The 23,539-nt window shown below is 37.2% G+C and overlaps 1 protein-coding gene across 1 annotated transcript; it reads right to left on the bottom strand.

Annotated features, from left to right (window-relative positions):
* Nucleotides 1-5,083: 5,083 nt before the first annotated feature.
* LOC141611256 (autophagy-related protein 2) lies at nt 5,084-22,365 on the bottom strand. The gene is made up of 14 exons (XM_074429756.1): nt 21,955-22,365; nt 19,927-20,963; nt 19,605-19,753; nt 18,841-19,016; nt 15,599-18,736; nt 15,401-15,513; nt 14,097-14,301; nt 12,710-12,823; nt 12,022-12,129; nt 11,781-11,913; nt 9,406-9,608; nt 8,333-8,529; nt 8,116-8,260; nt 5,084-5,342 (listed from the first exon to the last, which is right to left on the bottom strand). Exons 1-13 carry the CDS (start codon nt 22,153-22,155, stop codon nt 8,191-8,193), a joined length of 5,844 nt encoding a protein of 1,947 aa, XP_074285857.1. The 5' UTR covers nt 22,156-22,365; the 3' UTR covers nt 5,084-5,342; nt 8,116-8,190.
* Nucleotides 22,366-23,539: the final 1,174 nt, after the last annotated feature.

Below are 23,539 nucleotides of genomic sequence, written 5' to 3'. Positions count from 1 at the left end.
TGATGGGAGACTTATAAGGCAGATAATAACTACTATTGGAGGTGTTATTATCGATATGTCTACTAAAGTAAATGAAAGATTACATAGTGGGACTGAATTCTTTCTGAGAGCATAATTATAATTATACAAAGTAATAATTATTATAAAGTAATTTAAGGAGTGCTAGGCAAGGAGGAATGTTAACATCATGACTAAGTATGGAAATTAAAGTAGAAGAGGGATGAAATAAAAACTACATTGATAGGATAAGAATATTAGGGATTTGAGGTGGATATGGCAAACGCGTCAATTGGGTCGGGTTCAAATCAGGTCAGTCGGATTTGCAAGAAATTCAGGTCAGATCGGGCGGACAGGGTGCTGTCATTTCGCATTCTTCGCGTCTCTTATTTTAAAGTTATTTGAGAATAATGATCGGTGTCTAATAATAAACATTCGAGCAGGTAAAAGGGGGTCGAGTCAATTCCAAATTTCCAATTATTGGTCAAGTTCAGGTGTCGATCAGGTCAGTTTAAGTTTAACCAACTCATTTAAGATAACAAGTTATGAAAGTTAAAAGTTAAATTTTATTGTCTTATTGGTCAAACACAAATTCTCATTGAAGACATGACATATCCGTCACAAGCTGAAGACGAATACCATTTTACCTCACAATGTACCCACTTTTTCTCTCTCTGCAACACTATTCATGTGGTCCCCTTTCTCCACTAACCCATTTTGTTACCATTTTATCTCACAAAATATCCGTCACAAATGGTAACCCGTCACAAGGGAGACCAATTGTTGGTCAAATAGGATGGATCACATTAGTTAAATTTCACATAAATCATGATCAACCAATTCAAGACATAATCTTCAATTACAAGACGTTATAAAAAGACTTTGTATAGATGAGAAAGTTGTTTCTTTACAATACCATGTGAAATATAGCAAGTTGCATATAGTTGTGTTGTCATTGAAATAACATTTCATCTTTAAAATGATCTCTTTTCCACGTTACAAGTGCTTGCAACCTAAATTGCATAGTTGGATAAGGCAGTTAGAAAATGCATGAAAGTTAAGTTTTCATGTATTTTTTTGCCCTACAAACAAAGAACTTGCCTTAAAGGATTGGAATTAAGTTTAATGTACGATCATGATTTTTGTATGAAGCTTTTACGTTTCATACTTGGAGTGAATTGCAATGGGATTTGGTAAACAAGGGCATCTATCTTAATTGGTGATGGTAAATACACTAGTGCCAAACTCCACTAATTAAGATTATCCTTAATTGCAATTTATCTTAAAGAGTCATTTTCATAAAGAATCATAAATTGTCATTTACTGTTTCGATCTAAAAGTTAGTTACATTCACACGGTAAAGGGGAGGAGAGTTTTATTGACATTGAGGTGATACGTACAGATTTTTGAGTGCAGATAAAAATAACAAAATTGTTGTGGTATGTATAATTGTTAGGGTGCGATTTAGAGAGTTCATATATATAATACTCTCAAGGACCAATACAAAATAACTAGAAAAGTCTAAACAGAAATCCTAACCTAGATAGATATCAGAAAAACCTTAATCAGATATTGTGATAGTCGTTTGAAGTAACGACTAATAGATTGAAGGCACAAGTATAACTTATGGCCGGACTAAGTAGTCACTTACTCCATACATAATTATGAGTCGTTATGTGAACTATTTGTTTTTGTTCGTAGTGATTGATTAGGTTTTTAACGGAAAGAAAGCTTTCTTTATCTTTATGGCTTCGACTCTATATAATCATGTACGGAGTACTTGTTTTGTTTTTAGGTTAAAACAACCAATTCGATCTACATTTATAATTATATATGGGTTAATTAGAGTGTAGTCGATTATCAAGTGGATTAAATTAAGCATTCCAATAATTACTTAGTACAAAAATATAGATTCAAACTTTGACTGATCCATACGACCATATACATGCATGTTGTATAGTTAGTTAGTTTGATTGTTTGAACAAATAAATAAAAAAGCAATTTAAGACATGCAGGGTTGTTATAACTTATAAGAAAAAAAGGACCCTTCAATTCATTGGGGTCAGTACGTATTCAGTCAGGAATCAGGAATGGTGTCTCTCTCGTACAATATCATATGCATCAACTGCCGTCTGCCATGCATCTTGCTTCAATGCTTCCATCATCTTGTGTATTTTTATATAGGACCCTTTTATATATAAGCCCTCTATTATTTCAATAAGTAGGCCTTTTTCGAGTCGTATATATATACGGAGTACGTTTTAAGAATAAAATGGGTTATTTATAACCCTACTTACATAGATGAGACAAATTGTTCGCTACTCTCAATGCATTCTGCTCTTGTCTTATGTATAAATTAATTGTGATACTCAACCCGTTTTAAATGAGAATTTGTGTATTTCAACCTTGTGATTATTATACAATTATCATATTATTACTTCCCCTTACTTATTTGTTTATTTGATCTTTGCCTTCTTCCACATTTTATAAAAAAAAAAAAATATATGAAAACTCGAATTTGTACAGGTAGAGCCTAGTGATTAAAACTTGGGTAGAACTCTCTAGCAGCTAAGATTCAAGTCTCTTCGAGATCAATCTTATGGAGGTTATTGGTCTTAGACTATGCCTTCTAAACTTTGAATCTGTCACCCTCAGGTCGCTGACCTGTTTTATACGATTTCAAGTACAACATGAGAATATATAAGTATACGATTTAAAACTCCGTATTAGTTTATTGAATAATTTTTGAACAAAATTTCCAAATTAAACTAACTTTATTTGACTACTTAAAACATTGTTTTTTATCAAGCATTTTTATCTTAAGCTCAATATAGTACATGCCGATATGGTGGTTAATTATGAAAATTCTTCGAAGTTTTTTGTAACTTCATAAAAATAAAACGTTGATTTGAAATACGATACTTCATTATTAATCGATTAGTTAGTACTCTATAAATAATAAAGTTGTCTTAAAGAACAATTGGTCTCCCTTGTGACGGGTTACCATTTGTGACGGATATTTTGTGAGATAAAATGGTAACAAAATGGGTTAGTGGAGAAAGGGGACCACATGAATAGTGTTGCAGAGAGAGAAAAAGTGGGTACTTTATGAGGTAAAATGGTACCCGTCTCTTGTTTGTGACGGATAGCGTCCGTCACAAACAAAAATTTGTGCTTAAAGAAATAGGACGACAATGCATTTATGCATGAATGCAATTTTGGCAAAATGTAGATCATAGTTGCATTTTATTTTGCTTACTCTTGGAACTTGGTAAGTGAAGAGTCAATGTCATAAATTATTTCAGAACTGGTCACAATACGCATTGACTCAATAAGCTAGACGTGTGCATTAGGTTATGTAAGATTGTATGATGCTTTTAAGGAGATTAGGTCGGTCCATTAAGATATAATGGACTTTCATTGATCTTTCATTGTTTACAGTTGATGAATGGATAGTTATGCTTTACACAAGTTATATAATAAAATGATTAAATCGTAAGACGGTCCATTTCTATATTTCATTGAATGTTAATGAGTTATTTTTTCACATAATGCATTGTCTCACGCAGATATTAACCTTTTTTTAAGGCTTAAAGAGATTAGGTCGGTCCAAACTCCAAAGGACTTTCATTGTCATAGTTGAAAAACAAGAGGACACTTGTTATATTTTTAACCTCTTTTTACGACTTTTACCAATTATTCTTCTTTGTATAACTCGTGTAGTTTGAAAAATAAGAGTAGATTTTCTTACTTTGATAACTTGATGTTGACTTGACTCCCTTTACTTTCCAAGAATCTTGCATGCTTTTTTGTTGCTTATTTTTATGACATTTACAAGTCACAACTAAGGGCATCAACAATAGAGGTTTGTCAACAAAGGTTTGTGTACTTTTTAGAGGTTTGTTGACAAACCTCTCTATTGTTGGGAATGGGGTTTGAGGTTCATAGATGGGAATGGTTACATATTTGTATACAGGTTTGTCGGATGACATGGCAAGTGGTGGTCCCTAAATTGTACCCAACATATGAGAGAAAAAAAAATGGATAATTGGAAGTGAGTCCTATAACATGAACCTTGAAAAGGTTTGTCTATTGTTATGTATAGGTTTGTTATTGGAGAGGTTTGTTAATTTAGTGATGTGTCAAGTGACAAACCTCTTTAGAGGTTCATCTATTGTGGATGCCCTAACAAGCATCTAATGCACTGAGCAAGACTTGTTACCATGGAGGAAAATTATGTGAAATTTAAATTAGTGTTATGCATAAGAAATATGATTACATCTTTCTTAAGATGGGAGTATCCGTTTTAAGATTAAAGCGGGTTAAATATAACTGCTGCATATACAAGATAAACATTTGCTATTCTATATGCATTCTTCTTTTGTCTCACCATTATATTTGACCCGTCTTAAGTGTAAGACGGATATTGCCATCTTAAACAAGAATTTGTGAAGAAATAGTAAATATTCCTAATTAATCAGTAGAAACATAAAATATCCTTTTGGTCCGTATATCTTATATTCTTATTATCACGATCAAATAAAATATTAAGCAAAAACATGGTTAAGAAATTATTTTTATATGTAATGTGTTTGATGGAATATGTCACATGGTCAAGACCGTTTCAAGAATAAATTTATACTCAATCCGTCTCGGTCACTTGTTCACGGGCAAATGCAATCACCTGTAACTCCGTAAGGTAATCACAAGTTGTGGACCCAACACTCTTACTTGTATCAACTATCACCATTCACCCATATTTGTGTTGCATAATTGCGACATAGACAATCATGGCAATCACAACCATTTTTGTTATAAAAAAAAATACTGGGACCATAACATATCATGACGTCGAGTATTAGTTATTCTGCCTGGTGTCAAATGAACCACAAGGGAATTACAATAAAAACATACGATGATAATAATCTGGATTAGAGGGAGTAGTTCTATTGTTTCACCAGTATTTGAATTTTACCGTCATCTCTCTTCGCGTGTTGATGGCTCGTCATCTCTGTGATTATTCATTCGTCTACAGATCAATAAACTTTCTACTGGGAAAAAAATTGACATACAGATCAGATCCAAATTTACAAGTTAACCACACACAAGAATTTATGTACATCTGATGGTTGATCTGATAAGCTTATTCCATTTACAAGTTACAACGAATAGAAGCCACATTACTGTGACTTAATTGAATACGAGATTAAGAAACCTATACACCACAATAAAACTAACATACAGGTCATTTAATTAATAAAATAAAAAATATCAATTGACTATATACAACATGTACAGCGTAGCCACATTGTTTCGCTGCTCCTCTTAATAAGTTCCATCTTCACCTGAAGAGAAAGCATTTAGCAAATTAATGGTGTTGTCCAGATAACTCACTCCAGAGGCATTAGAACTTACGAAGCAATTCAAGCAAGCCGACAAGCCCCCAAGGCAGATTACACGAGGGAATTGGGCGTCCTTAAAAATTAACTAAACACAACGCAATCTGCATCGAGGAATACATTTGGACATTTGGTGCTTCAGAATTGGACATACATGCTCGATATGCAACCACTTTCTTATATATTTTACTTGGTTTACTTTTAAGGCATTGATAGTAATGTATTGTGTCGGTCTAAGAGGGTGATTTTATCACCCTCGTGTCTTTTAATATGGGTCTTTTGGTACACTTTTCCTAACAATTGGCAATTGGTTATATGGTGGTGACTTGTGCATTTTTACTCGGTTGGGCACTCAATCCTTAATGCATGGAACCCGAGCGGCAATAGGGCACCTTTCAAAGGTCATGACAAGGCACAAGAGGATCATTTGTAACCCGGAAGCTAGTTGGGAGAAGTAAAAATGAAGATTAGAAGAAATGAGGGAAATTGAAGAGGTCTAGCTCGTGGAAAATAGAAGTCCAGAAATGCGAGCCTGTGCGCAGCCTGCGCAAACAGGGTGCGCAAGTGCGCAAAATTGCGCAGGCATGAACAGTGTTTGCGCAGCCTGCGCAGCTCTGCTTTACGGGTTTTTCTAATCTTCTTTGTGGGCTTCTTAAGTGAGGATCTTTCTAGGTTTCGGTGCAGCCCTATAAATACCCCGAGAATTTGAAGACCAAAGGACATTCACCTACCATCATATCATATCATCTAATCTCATTCTTAGGGTTTAATCTTGTAATAATTAAGAAGGCTATTTCCATTTCAAGTTGTAATCTTTCTTTGTTTTTGGGTTTTATGAAGACTATGGAAGGCTAATCCTTCCCTTCTTGGTGTAATTCATCCAAAGTCTCCAACTTTGGTATTGTAAGACTCTTTTAATCTCCTTTTATTTATCTAATGATCTTTCCTTATGCTTAATCTTCATGTTGAATGAGTTTATGTTTGGGTTGGCCATCCATGCTTCTTATTTGTTCAACTATTGCAAATTCTAGAGAAATTGTTTAATCTATCTAGGATTGTTTGGAGCAAGCTTGTTCTATGTTGATTTGGTTTAAAGGATTCATGCAATAAGTAGGAAATTTCATGTCTTTTCTCATTTGTATGGTTTAATCTTGTGAGAATTGATCCTAGCTTCTTGTCTTGGCACAACTCTTAATGCTCATGTTTGATTTGCACTCATGGTTTAATGAATTGTTAATTAAACTTGGAGGACATGCTTAGATGGTTTAATTTGTGCATGTTATTATCTTGACTTGAAAGTATTGGGTAGAAATTAGGAGGAGAATTATTAAAGAGTTAAACTTTACCATTGTTGGTTACAAGGGAAGAATTGCACCAAGTTCTCTTAATTATTGAATCATCTTACTCACCAAGTGTTTGTTATATTGCTTGTTAGACTAAGATTGCAAATTTCACTTTGTTTCATGTCACCAATCAACTCAAAAACCCCCCTTTTTATGTCTCTCTATTGTTTGTCATTGTGAATAACCATTGTTTGTTTATAATCTTATCTTTAGTAATCAATAGTTTACAATTCAAGTTTTTAGTCTTAAACCCCTTCTCTTGGGTTCGACCCTTACTTCCCTTTGCTACTATTCTTAATTGCATAGTGTAGAGTTGAGTTTGGTTTATCCATATCAGGCATTCCGAATCCTTAATTCTATTTCGGTTTTCAAAATCGTTTTAATCTTTTATCTCGATTTAAATTTTAAGTTTTTATAAAAGAAATCCGGAATTCGATTTTAAAACCTCTAAGTTTACCTTGACTTTCCATTACATTTTCGCTCTCCCTTTTGTTTTTCATTTTCCCTTTTCTATTCGCATTTTGAGGGGTGCGTTCACCCGCGGACGGTTCTAAAGGATGATTCATGTCAGCCGACCCCAAATCATTTTGGGATTAAGGCTCTGATGTTGTTGTTGTAGACTTCCTCCCAATGTTCCCATCGGCCATCTCTAGTCGAACGACCACTCTCACTGGCAATCACATCTCTCTCTCATTACCTCTCTTCTCCCACACCTTTCAATCCGTCCCATACGTACTTTTTTGAAAAAAAAAAACTGTTTTTAACTTTTGAAATAGGATACTTTAAGTTGAGTAGAAGGGTTATACGAAGTAATACTTTTCAAAAAAGAAGATACAAACACGAAACACATGATATAGATCTGGGATGGGGACACGGATGCCAAGAGGAGACTGCCTATCATTAATTCTTATCGTAAAGTAGATGGTGAGTTGTAGGTGAAGGAAAGAACGTGCGAAGCTGAATTACGCTGGAGGCGAGGGAAGCTTGGGGGCAAGAGAAATGAGGGGGAGAGGAGGAAGGGGGATTTCGGGTGAGTTTGCCATTAGGTAGGTAACCTAGGTGATGCTGATGATGGGGTTTGGTTGTAATGGTCGTGGGCTTGTTGTCAAAGGTTGAGGGATGGTTTTCCAGGGCTGCCAACATGGGTGATTGGTGGATGGTGAAGGGGAGTGGACATAAGTAGAGAGAAATAAGGATATAGGCCATAGGGTTAGAAAGCTGTGAATTCTTAAGTGGTATCGTAAAAAGGGCTCTTGTTGACTCTCACACTAACAAGCTCAAGCAAGTATTGTCGTCAGTTTGCGTGAATATTGTTATTCCATGACCACAAAATATACACATGCGAGTAAAGCAACACAATGGACTAGTAAACTCACATGATCAGAGAAGTCTCCCTTATATGCCCTCTGCACTGGCAAATGCTACACGGAAACATGATTTAGGGGACATATTCAGCACTTCGAGGAGTGATTTGGCCCCAAGTATTTGTTCATAGATTCCTCCTTACGTTCAGGATCAAGGCTGCAAAAGCATCATTTAGGTTTATAACTCAACAATATATGAGAAATTATTCAGGAATGATATAATACCAACCTGTTCCTGACACCAACAAGAGCAGAGTGAAGAGCTTGTGCAGCAGCAGAAGCAGGCGCTATGGCAGCAGCAGGAGCTCCCTTGAAAGCTGTCACCAGAGCTGAACCAGCACTACCATCACGCCGATACGTTTTTAATGGACTATGAATTATTGCAGATGCAGACTTTCCCAAACCACTGCTAAGTCTCTCACACGCCTGTCAAATTTTGCGACTTAATATTCTGAAGTAATGTTGCTTTAATATTCTTAAGTAATGTTGCTAGATTAAAATTTGAAACAGTGAACAGATCATTGAACCCTTTCCACATATAATCCATAAACCTTTGACCAACAAAAAATGCTAGAAACACACAACAGAGAAGAAATATGTCTTACACTGAACCCCACTAATATCATCAAAATAGCTTTTAAAGGAGGGGATCTCGTCTGGGCCATCATTTAAAGCATTCGCTATGGTCATGGGTGATATTTAGTAATACAAAAGATATAGACGTGACACAGACATAACCTATTGGCCTTTCAACTATTTTTTATGTTCACGGAAGATATAGACATAACCATAAACATAACCTATTGCCTTTCAATTATCTTTTTGTTGACAGAATACTACTGTAATGTTTCCGCAATATGTGTCATCCACTGACAATGGAAAGAATAAATGAATGCATGAAAGCTTAGGTACTAGGTAATGATTCTTCAAACAAGCTTCCAGCAACCCTGTTCCATTTACCTTTCTTCAAATAAAGGTACTACATGATTATAATTTGGCTTGCTGAGATCACTAAATGGCTCCATCTTGTACCTCCCATTCCCATTTATCAATGGATGGACATACTAAACAATCACGTCAAATAAACGTACAAGTACCAATGTTCACTCATAATGTTAGTCTCTCAGATTTCAAAGGAGCTCAAACTCATTGCAGAAATTAACAAAAGGCTCTACATCACAGAAAAATTAAATAAAATAATCTGCACTAAAATCAACAGTTTGGGGGAGAAAGTGGTGAAGGAAATAAGATAGGCAGTAATATATTTTCCAAACAGAAGCAGCTAAGCAGATATATATTAACCTGTTGCAGTCCATGTTGAGCATCTTGTGGTTGCTCAGACCCACGGCTTGACTTCAGTTTACTCCTCATAGGTCGGGAAACAGACGGCTGCATGCGTGTAAGTATACACTCAGCATGCAACAGAACTTCATGAGCCCCAGCTACCAAATGAACACCAAGTCCTAGAGCTTCGATTGAGATGCTTCTGAGAAATGATATGGTGCCTGGAAATGAAACAATGAACGATCTTTGCTAAGTATAAAGACAATTAATTAAAAAAATGAGGATTTTTTGTCAAACACAACCTTTAAAAAACTTTTTTTTCCAAACACCACCTTTAAAAAAAAAGTTTGTCAAACACAACCTTTAATAATTTATTTTTTGTCAAACACGACCTTTTGGCCAAAGTTTGATCACTTGTAATGCGGTGATTTTCAGTCGATGTTTGAAATAGCAAACATGGTCGGTTTGAGGTGTTTTTAGACTCGTTGGAAAGGTGGGAGTGTAAGCTTTCCAGGGGTTATCAATATGGTGGTAATAGGTGGCTTTATATGGGGTCTATCGGTGTGTAAAGTAGGGATGGAGGAGCGAAGTGGAGGTAAATACAAATAAAAAAAAGTTAAAGTATGACTTATTCGTGAGTCAATTTACTCCTCTCGAACCACCACTTGCAAGCAACAACCACCGCAACCACCACAACTACGACCTACCTTGCACTCCCCTCTACCTACATACCAAAATTCAGACCAAATAAAGCATCATAACCCTAATAAAAATATCACAGAAACCCCCCCGACCACAAGGTCGTGTTTGACAAAAAATAAATTATTAAAGGTTGTGTTTGACAAACTTTTTTTTTAAAGGTGGTGTTTGGAAAAAAAAGTTTTTTAAAGGTTGTGTTTGACAAAAAACCCAAAAAATGATATCCCAAGTCACTGAAGAGGGACCTTTCAATCCACCAGACATACTTTCAAACACAACTTGCATGATATTCCCCCGGTTTTTTTATTCTTTATCTTCCCATTCCAATTCTACCACTTTTCAATAAAAGTGGGACAATGACAAAAGTACCCTTCTCACTCTTATTCCCCATTCCTTCATACACCAAAAATACACCACTACCCGTGAATACCATCAACACCACCTACCACAATCATCAGTCAATCACTACTGTAAACACCACCGAACATCATTAACACCATCCATCACCATCGAGGCATCGACTACCCTTTATCGCCTCCCAACACCGCTTAACAACACCACCACCATCCATCACCACAAACACCAATAGGCCTTTAATCATCTCCTTACACCACTGAATACCACCACCACCACCGACCTAAAAACTTCCCCATGACCCACAAAACCTCCTAGAGGAGCAGATTTGGCAGAGGCCGATTTTGGTGACCCTCAAGTGGTCGGAAAACGAGGAGGTGGAGAGTGTTGGATGGGACTAGGGTGCTCGGTGGTGAGTACGCTGATGGAGTGGTGGGGTGGCGGGGAAGGGGGTGTGGGATTTATTAGGTTAAAATTTGAAGTGTAAGTGATTGGGGGTAGTGGCAAGTTTTGTAATTATAGAATGTTCAGGAGGATAGTTTGGTCAAAGTAACTACAAATAAAAAGAATGAGAAGTGGGAAGAGAAAAAAAACTTCCCATAAGAGAAAGTAGGAAGAAAACCAAAAATGGAGGGAGTATTAATTAGCAAATTTAGTTGTACATATTACTTTCTAGTTCAACAAGAGGATATTGATTAAAGGACACTCAAGGTATGACGCCCATATAAAAAAAGAGATAAAAGGGGGTGAGGTGAGACTCGTATACCAACATAGATCTAAAGGATACCCATGAGCACTTAGATCAACTGGCAAGGGGTTGTTCTATCTTAACCAGAGGTCTCGTGTTCGAGCCCTGGGAACGCACCAGTGTTAAAACTCACGAGGAGAGCTTTACCGTCCTAGTGGTCCTACCCGGCTCGAATCCGGATTAAACCGGATAGTTTACACACACACACACAAAAAAAAAAAACATAGATCTAAAGGATTAGGCTATCGAGCTATCAAGAATACTCTTATCTATATAGAGAACAAAAGTTAAGTGCAGGTGAGAGTGTAACACTAATAATTTTGTCCAATATGAAATTATCATTAGAACTTGGGAGAGGCCATCTTACCATTTGTTTTGGACAAACAAGTTTAGTATTGAAGGTTTCTGTATGAGCTTTTAAGAAGTCAAATGAGGTATTAATAAAAAAATATAATTTCACTATGAAAGCTCACATGGTCTAACCACATAAGATATAGAACGATAGCCTAATCCAAGTCATGCTCTTTATATACGCACTTTACTCTCATTTCCTCACAAACACAAAGAATCAACCAAGATAAGAAATGGCTACCTCTTTGTAAACCCTTCACCAATTTGTAATCCTTCTTGTAATTCTTCACTGGCAAAGATAGCAATTTTGCAGCACCGGAGCCAACAGCAACAAAGGATCGAATGGTTGGAAGCCCCTTTAATAACTTGTGAATCTACATTAATTTTATAAAAGAGTCTTCATTAGTAACAGTTAAGATTCAAGAAACATATAAGAATGATATAATGCCATACTAATTTATCGTAAATAGTGCAAGTGAAACCTGATTTTGAGAAATATCTTCTAGCCATTCCCCAAGTGCTGTTTCACAAACATTGTTCCAGCCATAAACACCAGCAGCTTGAACATGTTTGAGTTGCAGCTCAACTCCCTGTATTGAGTATTTCATTGCTCATAAATCGTTACAAAGATATCAACAGTGTCACTCATTTACAACACACACAAAAGATAAGAAACATCTAAGTCCACATTGTGTAATATGTAGCATCTTATCAAAAATCAACCAATGACAAGCACCCCTTACTCCTTGGAGTTGAAAACATCCACAAAGAACCTAAACGACTTATTCTCTATCATTATTATAAAGCGTAGCTTTCTACAAAATTGAACAAGTGTCATCTTAGCTTCTAAATGCAATAATCTGAAAATTGAAGCTTAACTCTTTGGCTTCTTACTTATGGAAGCCTTACCCTCAAGTGTTAGCCCCTCAATTCCACTATTTCTGAATTTCACTAGATTAAGCTTACTATTGAGGTAGAACAACGCATAAGGATATAGGTCCTTTTTCCTATATTACAATGATGGATGGCCATAAACGTAGTCAAATAATCTAATGCTCTGCTAATCACTATTATTTACCATATATGATTACAAGATTCAAAATTGAAAAGAGTATTATTTTCAGATCATATAAAACAATAGGAGTATAATAATAGCCCACGATTAGTTACCTTCCATGGAACTAGATTTACAAGTTCCACATACTTGCCCGAGCTCAATGCAGCAAGATCAATACGGCTAGGAGAGTAATCAACTCTTGCAACAAAGGGCTTGATGTCGAACTTCTGCAACAATTGCATAAAATGCCAGTAAGCTCGCCAAATAGCCATTAATATTACACTATGAGCAACTTATTTAAGCTTCCAATAAAATCCATAACTACTCGACACCAAGCACAGCCTCATAAACAAAAAAATTTGAATTTTTGTTATCTCACTTTTCTAATTTGAAATTGATGATTCGAAATGAAATCCGTGTTTCCAAACGCTAACTAAAGGGTATTATACAAAAAAAATTATATTGAGAATACAAATTTGTTTTCTATATCATATTATCATGTCCCTTTGGTGTGAGTGTTCTCCCAGCGTGCCTTCTATGACTAAAATATTAGCAGGAGATTTATGGGACTTCCGAAGATAGATTCAAAAGGTTGTCCTAAGTCTACGCTTTCCTAAAGTTTTTCTCTAATGAACTATATCCTCTCTAAGAATCAAATAAATCGCCCTAAGACCCTGTAACACCGATTTATATGGGAATCATGTGTGGCTATGTCGCTCAAACTATTTAATAATCCTAAAGAGCTCGTGCCGGGCACTCAATACTCAGACATATAGCACTTGAACTTTTTGAGGCCAAAACATGATTATCAAAAACCATCCATATTGGGAACTTGTTGCTGAGTCAAAGTACCATTGGAGTGAGGTTGTAATTTTCAATAGATTGGACATCGGCCGAATAAATGTGGTTTTTAAACATCAACTTCACAAAAAATGCTACTCAGACCCTAGTAAATCAGATAAACTGAATCGATTAGGATAGAAATGCTTATCAAAATATTTGTTCATAAAAAATTCTGAAATCAAAACCAAGGAAACATATAAATATATATATCGACTACGATCATATATGCATCACTCATGGGAAAGGACTGTCACCAGATACCCCACCCATCACAGCAGTCACCAGATTGTTAAAGGTAGAAACCATTCGATAGTCTTGGACATTAGAATTATACACGACAATGAGAATTTGATTATTTCAAACCTCTTCAGTGGAGCCTCAAAGAAAAATAAATCAATATACCAAAATGATCAGCAGCGCATATAATAACAATAGCGGCCTTATTCTAAAGATGTTCTCAGCTAGCATGAATCTTACCCAAAATAGTAACATAAGCAATTGATTGGGACAGTAAAAAATGAAATAGGTAACCCAATGAATGGATAGGAGGGAGCCGGGAGGATAACCCAAAAGATGACAAATCCCGGAAAAAATGCAAAACTTACTCTCTTATCAAACTGTAAGAAGAAATAGACAACTACACAGCTGAACACTTGCCTGGAAAAATGGAAGCAATGCCTCCTCAGCGATGCCATCATCATTGAACTTATTGTCTCTACTTGGACTTACATCTGATACACCTGAATCCTCTGTATCACCTTGTTGTTCAACTGGGGACCCCTTATTTCCAAAGAAGGCAACCAGAAAGTCAAGCTGGCTCTGATGAAGATGCAATAATATAGGAAGGACAGCTATACGTAACCTGCAAACAGCTGCTTGTTAGACTTGTTGCACTCGCAAAGAACTGCGCAAGAGGGACGATCACTGCCTTGTTATTTTATTAATATACTAATATTCATCAATAACCACCAATTGTAATAAACCACACAAACAAGGGTCATTGTAGAAATTAGCCAGTATCAGCAGTTCATACATCTTGCTTCCCAAACCCCACAAGCGAGAGTCCTCGCACTAGGTTATATAGGAGAAGATGTCTCAATTGAAGTGGAAGATGAATATTCTCTTATCACAAATATTATTAAAAGTTGAAGATGCAAAAAATACTAAAAATCTAAAACTAATTTTTAATTTCTCTTTTCTCATGAGAGGTCAAACATTACAAATCTCCAGGGCTCAAGGTACTGAATAAAGCCAAAGGCTAATTTTGTCACCTCCTTGGTGTCCTTTAATCAATATTTTCTCTGAACTATATAAAAAAGGGACAAAGTACAATGGGTTTAATTGTCGAAACTAATACACATCTATTGTCTTATGTCCCAGTGCAAGATAGCTTGGCTAACGAATGCCAAAAGTCCAGTCAATAGTTCTTGAGGGTCTAAGTACAATATACAGGCACAGACGCACAGTGAACACACACTTCATTATGTATCTCAAAAACTGTCTATTTAAATCTTCCTGCACATATTAGAATTACGGTTTTCTCTCCAAAAATCAGTTCATATTAACAACAAACCTTCAGAGTCAATTAAGCCACATATAAACCTTTCACCGAGACACATTTCAAGATGGACTACAAACAACAGTGATCTAGTAAACTATGCAGTCATCAGCTTTATTTCAAAAAGCTTTAATAAATTTAACATCTCCCATCCATCCTCTAGACTCCAATGGAGCTAATACCTATGCTACTTCAACACTGGCATATCCCGTGTCTGACCTTTGATGGCAGTCCAACTTTCCAAAACGGCGCCATTCAACACTTCATTTGAGACTCACAACTTGCAAAGAGTCGCAAAATGCTACTAAACATCTTCATAAACCATTTCTAAAAACCGCACCCATAAGAAACCTAGGAGCATGAACTCGAGAAAATAGGAGACTTGGGGATATAAAGTGCATACCTATACTCCTCGAGGGGAGTCATTGGATCTGGTCTGACAGCTTCCAAGTCAAGCTTAAATGCTTTAGATAGAGATTCTCTGGGGTGCTCCTTAGAATTATAGTATCCAAGCACCTAATAGATCAGGAGAAAGAATTATACATAGTATTATCAAGTGAGTATATAGTACTATTTGTACATCCAAGAAATATGAGCATACCAGTCTCCATGGTGCATTTTTGCTTTGATCAGAGAGATGAAAATCTTGAACAGAAACAGAGAGTTTTGATGTACACATGCCCCCATCTGGAAAGATGTCGTATTGAATGTCCATGCTAATAAACGCAAGTTCTAGATACACCGAGCCATCTCTTCCACAAATTTTCCGGGATTGCCCCGATTCACGCCAGTCAGAACCAGCATACATCTGCCATTTAACGTTTGCATTTTTTAGAAATACACGCCCTTTGTATAGTCGGGAACCATTGTGTTCTTTATCAAATTGCTGGCATTCGATTAATTGTTTTAAACAAGTACGATCTGTTTTATCTGCAACATAATTTTCAACAATTCTTAAGGGGGGCCTCTCATACCATCCACTATTTCCTTCTTGAAGATTCAAACTTCCACTTCTCACCAAATTCAACTTAGAAATCTCTTCCCCAAAATGGCTATTGATTGTTAGGTCTGACAAGGATCTTAAATCTGATAAGCAATATTCTTCTATTATTTTACCCTTAGTATGACCAAGTTCCAGAAAACTTTCAGGTCTTGCATCCGAGGAGCTAGGACCCACATCATTCAAATCCCTACTGAGTTGTGACCCATTGCAAGTTTCTACACTTTTTTCTCGCAGCAAAAAGGCATCTTCACATATTTCACCCATCAAGCCAGCTAGCTCAGATATATCGTTTGAATCTGGAACCATATGTTGTGACTGAGATCTTGCAGGTGAACAAATGCTGCTGCTTTCTGATGACCCTTGTAGATCTTCTCTTCCTTGTGCTTCCTGAAAATTGATCCACCTGTTTTGTAAGTGTACCAGTGACTCCTCGATATCTGGGGCAAAAAGCTGCTGGATTTGGGAAGCCAAGCGTATTAAGCCAAAGGTTGTATCATGACAAGTGCGGAGAACTATGTTCATTTCAGAGCACCACAGTTCCCAAGATACGTCATCTTCAGAGTTGACCTTCAAGATTGCATTAATGAGAGCCTCCTCTGCGACTTTCACATAGCCTAATCCAAGCAAATAACCAGCACTGTATTCATCCAAAATTAATTCACTTCTTGAGACTTCATGAAGAAGAAGACCTACATCTTGAAGTCTGATTCTGTAATCATTGTCAAGGCTATCTGCTAACACTGTGTTAGAAAGCATCAGAGATGATGCAGCCAACAAGCAGGCAACATGTGGGTCATGTGACTTATCTTCAAGGCTAACACTCACATGAGACCTAGAATGAGCACGTTCTTCATTGACTTCTGACTTCCTAAAATATGGCTCGTAACTCAGTGCAGCATCAAGAAGTTTTATTACAAAGGCAACTCCTTTAGAATCCTCCTTCTCTAACTTACAGTCAGTACTTAGCTCCACATCAGGAGATGGCAAGCTAAAGAAAGAGGAAAGCTTATCCAGCCAATCTAATCGACCACCTGGCGCGATAATGGTTCCACATTTCAAAACCACAGACATAAAATCATGGGAACTGTCTGGATCAGACATAAGCACAAATTTAGAGCCCGCTGGCCTGAAAGATAAAACATTTGAGCCTTCTCCGTCTCCACGTCCATTTGAACTATTGTTAAAAGAGATGAGCATGAAATCTTGATCAGCCTCCATAGAGACAGAACCCCACAACTTCCCTTCAGAATGGGATATCCATAGAAAATGAGCACCAGTAACAGCTCCGAGATCAGATATACAAAGCACTTCAAAATTCCGGACTTCCAATCGTAACGAATGCCATGACCCTGGAAGCTCTCTCTGCAATGAGCTTTTCACGCAACTGCCCTGGCCTAGTTCCAAAAGAATTTCTACCAGACCACACTCAACAAGGATTGATGTTTGGCTGATAGCATTTTTTTTATCTTCATGATCTGTGTCATTGCCAACAGAGGCAAATGAATTGATAGTCTGCTTCACAAGGTCAACCAAACATAAATAATTGGTGCTGCTGAGGATAACCACTGTAGATGGTACACAAACATGAAGACATAATTTTGAGCTCAAAACCAGCTTTTCTTTTAAAGAAGAGAGATTATCTCTATGTTCCAAAGAAGATACAGAGGCAAACTCATAATCACTTGATGACGCCTTACAAGTTGGACCATCTGATGTAGCAAAAAGCTTTGCACTCTTCTTAATCCAAGCACCAGTTACTGCATTTTCACGCCTGACCACACTGATTAGACGACTCCAATCAGTTCTGCTACCAAGAGACAGAACTCTGTGAGCACAAAATTTATGGCTTCCTTGCTCAACATCAAAACTATCATCCTCAAGGCCAATGATATAGTACAAATTGAGAATAGCAACATTAAGATGCATGGAGTGGGAAGGAGATGAAGAATCTTGCTTTCCATGTGTTTTTTCTCTAACAAAAGCAGGCACCTCAGGTTTTAGTTCCATAAGATTTGATGGGGAGGAAAAATCAAGAGCAATAAATTCATTCCAGGAGGAAAAACTTCTGAGACTTTTGTCTTTATTTAAAGGAAAGCATAAATATATTCTGCCATGAGGAAGTAATACGTTTCCTACCAAGGCCCCTTTACTAGGTATAGAAGTAGAATGTTGATTAGAGCTACAACTCACACTAGACTGAGCAGCAGCTTGCTCTTTAAGGGCTTCAGATGAGACATTAATTGTTGCTTTACTCTCTCTAGAAAAATCATCAAAGTTTCGTAAAATATCCAAGGACATGTTAACCAGATCAGAGCTTAGCCAAAAAACAAATGGTGGCAGCTTGAGTGATAATGATGCTTGCCCTGTAGAAGACCCACCAGATGATCCAGAGCTTGCCGAAAATAGACAATGAGTAGCACCGGAAGTTTCAAACAACGTAACAGTCACTATATCGCTCCTACACTCTTGGTTTGCCGAGCAGCAGACGCTAGATGGAGCCTCCATATTTTTCGGAGCACCAGAATCTCTCACATTTGATGTTTCACCAAAAAAGGGACTGTAAGGCAGAGCCTTCTGAACTCTTCTTTGCAAATCTTGAATCAAGAGAGTCTGACTATTATGATCATTAACATGATCATGCAATGTGAGATCCACAGAATCCCCCCACTGGCACATGTACTCATTTAGGACAATATGATCCACAGTTGCTTCTAGTCTCCAAGTCTTGGGAAAAACCTGTTTATCTTGCCAATTTTCAAAGTTCAGAGAGCAGGAACCTCAGAAGCACAAAACAGAGCGCAAAAATAGGATTTATAGAGAACTTCAAACACAAGAAATACCTGAACTGCTACAACAATGTCTTCCCATATTAACCCAAGATGATGAACATTTGGATTAGCATCAAGTTGCTCCCCGGTTGGGCCGAGTTGAGTCAATTGATCCTCATCAAGAAAGGAATAAAATGCAGAAACCCCAACAAAACTAATCTTAAGATTTGTTTGCAAAAGCTGCTGCTCTGTTAAGAATGATTTGAAACAAGAAGTTCAGAGAGGCTTTCACATCAGGATTCAGGAAAAAATAGCTACACCATCAATTTAGATGATTTTAGTAAAGTAAAATGAGTGCTAAGCTCGGATGCAAGACAGAACAGCTTTGATTATTCCTTCAACATGTGTATCTATCAAATTATCTTATTTCATACAGGACAGTATATAACCGTCAGACTAGTTTTCCAGCTTTAAGAGACTCAATAGAATAAAAAATAACTCCTCTTTAAATTAGTTAATGTCCATCATTATCTAACAAATCTTCAACGGAAACTACTAGAAACTTAGTTTTGACTTACAAAACTGAAACATAACTACGTAGATATTCAAATGTACTTTTAAGTTTTTACTTCTCAGGTAGCCATGGCATGCCACACAGCAAAGATCTATTATCTTCTCGTTCCTAAGCCAGAACGAGTAACGAATTCAAATTTACATTACCCTCTTTCAAAAGAGATGATTGACAAGAGCTAGCAAACTGTCGGAAATGGCCAGCTGTTACTTAGGTCAAGAGACAAGATAAAGAACTTGAGATCAGATAGAAGATACAAACATACCAGCAGACATATTCAGAGAACCAGAAGCAAGATTTGAAGCAGCAGTTATGGCACTGATATAAGAAGAAGTCCAACCCCACATGCCGCTGCTGCCCAATACAGAGTGGGAACTTCTCATCCCATCTAAACACTCGAAAAACTGATCCACACTGCAACAAGCCAAGGCAACAATTGAGTATTCAATGACTGAAACTATAACCTTCACGCATTTTCAAAATTCAGAAAGCTGCTGAAAATGCACTCAAAACCTTGAATATTATATTTGAAAACATAGAAAAACACATGAAAGGGGCAGTAAGTCATAGGCAAAAGTTAAACAAACCTGGCTCCTAGATCTGCCTCTTCAAATCCCTCTTCTGAGGAAGAGTCGGGAATCCAATCCGGTATGAACTGAGACTCTTTAAGGAGCACACCCATGGCGGTTTTTTCTCTAAATGGATTACCAAAATTAATTGGATTCTCAGTTTCTGTGGTCTTCTTATCTAACGGTATCGAAGATGACAAGTGGGTGTCCGCCGCCATGTGATAGACACTGCCAACCAACTTGTTATCAAGGTTTTGAAGCGTATCCCAGGTAGTTAGTATCCATTTCAAGGTGCTGGGCTGTAGTTTGGCTATCAAACGGTCTACTTTGACGTCTGCGTCTACTTTGCGTATATCCAAAGATCCATCTTTGCAGGGAATAGAGAGCTTTATACTACCACCAAAACCACCTTTATGGCCAATTATAAGAGGTTGGGAGGCCTTGGACGAACAAGAAGCAGATACCTCAGCTGATTCCGACAATGGCTTATCGACATCACTACTTATTCGAACAAGATCAAGAACAACTCCTTGAAACTTAAGGAAATTAGTCAGGTGGGTCATCCCAAGAAGATCTGCTGCTTTGGAACGATCGGCAGACACATCATCATTATCCGAAAGGCAAGTTCCACATTCAATTTCTCCGACGCGGAGAACCAATGCCTCATGAGAACCATCTGTTTTACCATCGTTATCTACACACGCATCAAAAGCGACAATCACATTTTTTACTCTGACATGGAAGCGTGTAAGCAATTGTTGAACCCATTTAGCAACAGTCTTGACTCCTTGATGAACATCAACAGAAGCAGCAGCAGCCGACGATGTACACACATCGTCAGCTTCACCTTTCCCACAGTCATCATGAAATGTACTGTAACACACACCGGAATCATGGGTTTCAACTACACCACCCAATTCGTCACCACAAAATGGATAAAGCACAAGCTCAAGCTCATCCACCTCGACTTCGTAACCTCCCGCACTCCAAGGCAATTTCACAGACAAAGAGCCAATTGATCCTTCCTTCACTCTAATTATCGAAGTTTGACTCAACTGATCAAAATCAAGCAAAACATAATTATACACAATTAACCACTCCATAGCAAACTGGAAAAGATAGATACACCTTTGCTCATTAAACCCGTGTCAGAACTAAGGAAGCCAACAAGGGAAGTCACTACCCTAAGCAATGGAATATTAGAAGTACTATGTAAGATTTCCGAAGTTTGATTAAATTTCTAGTTCAATCCAGACCTCTATTGCCAAAACCAATGGGAGCTACCCCAACCAACGACAACTTTCAAGTCTTTAGCTAAAAATTGCAAGTTTTTTTCTAATTTAACTAATTCCATCAACACTTTCCTCTCTGAATTTTTCGCTCCTAATTACAAATCTTGTTTCCGCCACTCCCACCCTCCAAAAGCACCGTTGCCGGCACTAAGGGTGTGTTTGGATAGCAAAAGTGGAGAGAAAGGGAGGGGAGGAGGAAGGAGGGAAGAGAAAGGGAGGTAAGGGAAGGGGAGGGCAAATGGGGTGTGGGTGTTTGGATACAATTCATTCCAAATCTTGGCTATTGTGGAGAGATTTTGATTTGGCTTTGAGGAGGGAAAATGGATCCCTCCAAATCTCTCCCCCTCCATTTCTCTCCACCTTTATTTGCTATCCAAACAAGGGATTTTAGAACCCCTACTCTCCCTCCCTCTCTTTTCCCTCCAAATCCCTCAATCCAAACACACCCTAAGAGTCCCGAGCAATGCAAATTTCGAAGTTTTGAGTTAAAATTCTCGATTTTTCTTCCAGTTCATCTTATTCCATTACTAGTTCACCCTACGAAATTGCCCGTCCCATAACACGCAATTCATTTCCTGACTTACAAAATTCGACTTTCTTTTCTCTAATTTACACATAATTCCCTCAATCCCTCCCCTACAACTAAAAATCCCGGTTCCGCCACTGAATTCCCTACCGCAACTACAAATCCTATTTCCGCCATTACATAATAACACACAATTCAACTACGAAATCAATATTTAGTTTCACATACCTTAGAATTGAGAAGGTCAACGTTAATAGCAAGATCAGAAAGAAGTATAACACCAGCAGCAAGTTGAACATCAAGCTGATGAAGATCAATATCACCTAAAATGAAGTGACCAAGCTTCTTCTTAAGAGCAAACTTACAAGCTCTTTTAATGGCGATACGTGAAAGTGCTTCCACCGATTTCGCAACGCAACGACGAAACATCGCGTCGTTTGGTTTTGTCTCGTTGAATTTTGGTGTTGAATATTGGGAATTAGGGTTTCATGGATTCCCCCAAATTGGTGGGTGTTATAAGAAATAGCAACAGCAGGAACTCCTGGAGTTGTTCGTGTTGGAGTTGGGATATGATTTATGAATATCAGCCGCTCTGTCACTTCCGTGTCTATTTACAACTGTCGGAGTATATTTATTTGTGGAGTTTTTAGAGCTGTATTGCGTTAAATTGATGGCAACTTTTCATTTCTGACAGACCGTATTCGTCACAAGCTTGTGACGGATTAAATAAAACCCACGTAAACAGATAAAGACAAATTATTTGTAACTCTTAAACATTATAATTTGTCTTATCTACTCATGTGGGTGATTTTTGACCCGTCACAAACCCGTGACGAATATACCCGTCACAGCGATCACAAGGGAGACTTACTGATTATTGATTGATATCATATGGGAAACTTTTTATCAAAAACTTAAAATGGTCAATTTTTTTCCATCTTGATTTTGGACGTAAAATATCAGTATTAAAGGAGATTTGTTGAAAAATTGAGAAAGATTAAAATATTGTTATTTTGTAATAAAAAGTAATTATTTAATTGCAAAATGTTATCGTTAAATTTACAACTAAATTTGTTTACATTTTATTAAAAAATTGTTTTGGTAAAATTTTATCAAAAAATAGACATTTTATCGTAAAAGATCACATTTTCTCCGTTTTATTTCCAGACAGGAAAAACCAGTCGTGTCCTACTGTACGAGTTGGGGTTAGATTAGGAGAAACGGGATAGATTACTACCTGTTTACAAATTTTTATTTTCTTTGATTTTAGTTATAAACATATAATTATTCTTAGTTTTTGTAATTAACTTGTTTAATAGATGATATTATTATTTTTTTTTTTTTTTTTTTTTGTCAGAGTGAAAAGGATTACACTAGCCCATAGCTGCCTTAGCTATAAAGTGAGCAATCCGATTAAAGGCCCTAGGACAATGACTAATAGATAAACAATGAAAAGCAGGAAATAAACTACGAATACACCCTATAATAGATTTAACAGCTTGCATAGCAACTTGAGTATCCGTGAGCTGCAGAGCCAAGTTTAAGCAGTCAGTCTTAACTTCAAGATGAACATATCCTCGATCCACAGCATCCATAAGAGCAAAGTTTGAGAGCCGTAGCTTCAGCCTGAAAGGCAGAAACTGCCCAGAAACGAGCTTGATTAGAATAAAAATACTCACCGTCGGAGCTTTGGAAAACCCAGCCTGCAGCAGCTCGAAAATCCGTCTTCCAAGAAGCATCACATTTGAGTCTTAAAGCATCCGAACAACATTCAGATCCCACAAGGAAGTGCGGATAGAAATGTTGAATTCGA

Source organism: Silene latifolia, chromosome 11 (assembly GCF_048544455.1).
Source record: "Silene latifolia isolate original U9 population chromosome 11, ASM4854445v1, whole genome shotgun sequence".
Classification (NCBI taxonomy): Eukaryota; Viridiplantae; Streptophyta; class Magnoliopsida; order Caryophyllales; family Caryophyllaceae; genus Silene; species Silene latifolia.
This window is presented reverse-complemented; position numbering and strand designations above follow the sequence as displayed.

Excerpts from the sequence above, each read along its gene's own strand:
- LOC141611256 (XM_074429756.1), bottom strand. The coding sequence starts at position 22,155 with ATGTTTCGTCGTTGCGTTGCGAAATCGGTGGAAGCACTTTCACGTATC. Across the intron at positions 20,964-21,954 it reads TTGACCTTCTCAATTCTAAG|TTGAGTCAAACTTCGATAAT; the intron begins GTATGTGAAACT and ends GATTTTGATCAG. Across the intron at positions 15,514-15,598 it reads AAAATGCACCATGGAGACTG|GTGCTTGGATACTATAATTC; the intron begins GTATGCTCATAT and ends CTGATCTATTAG.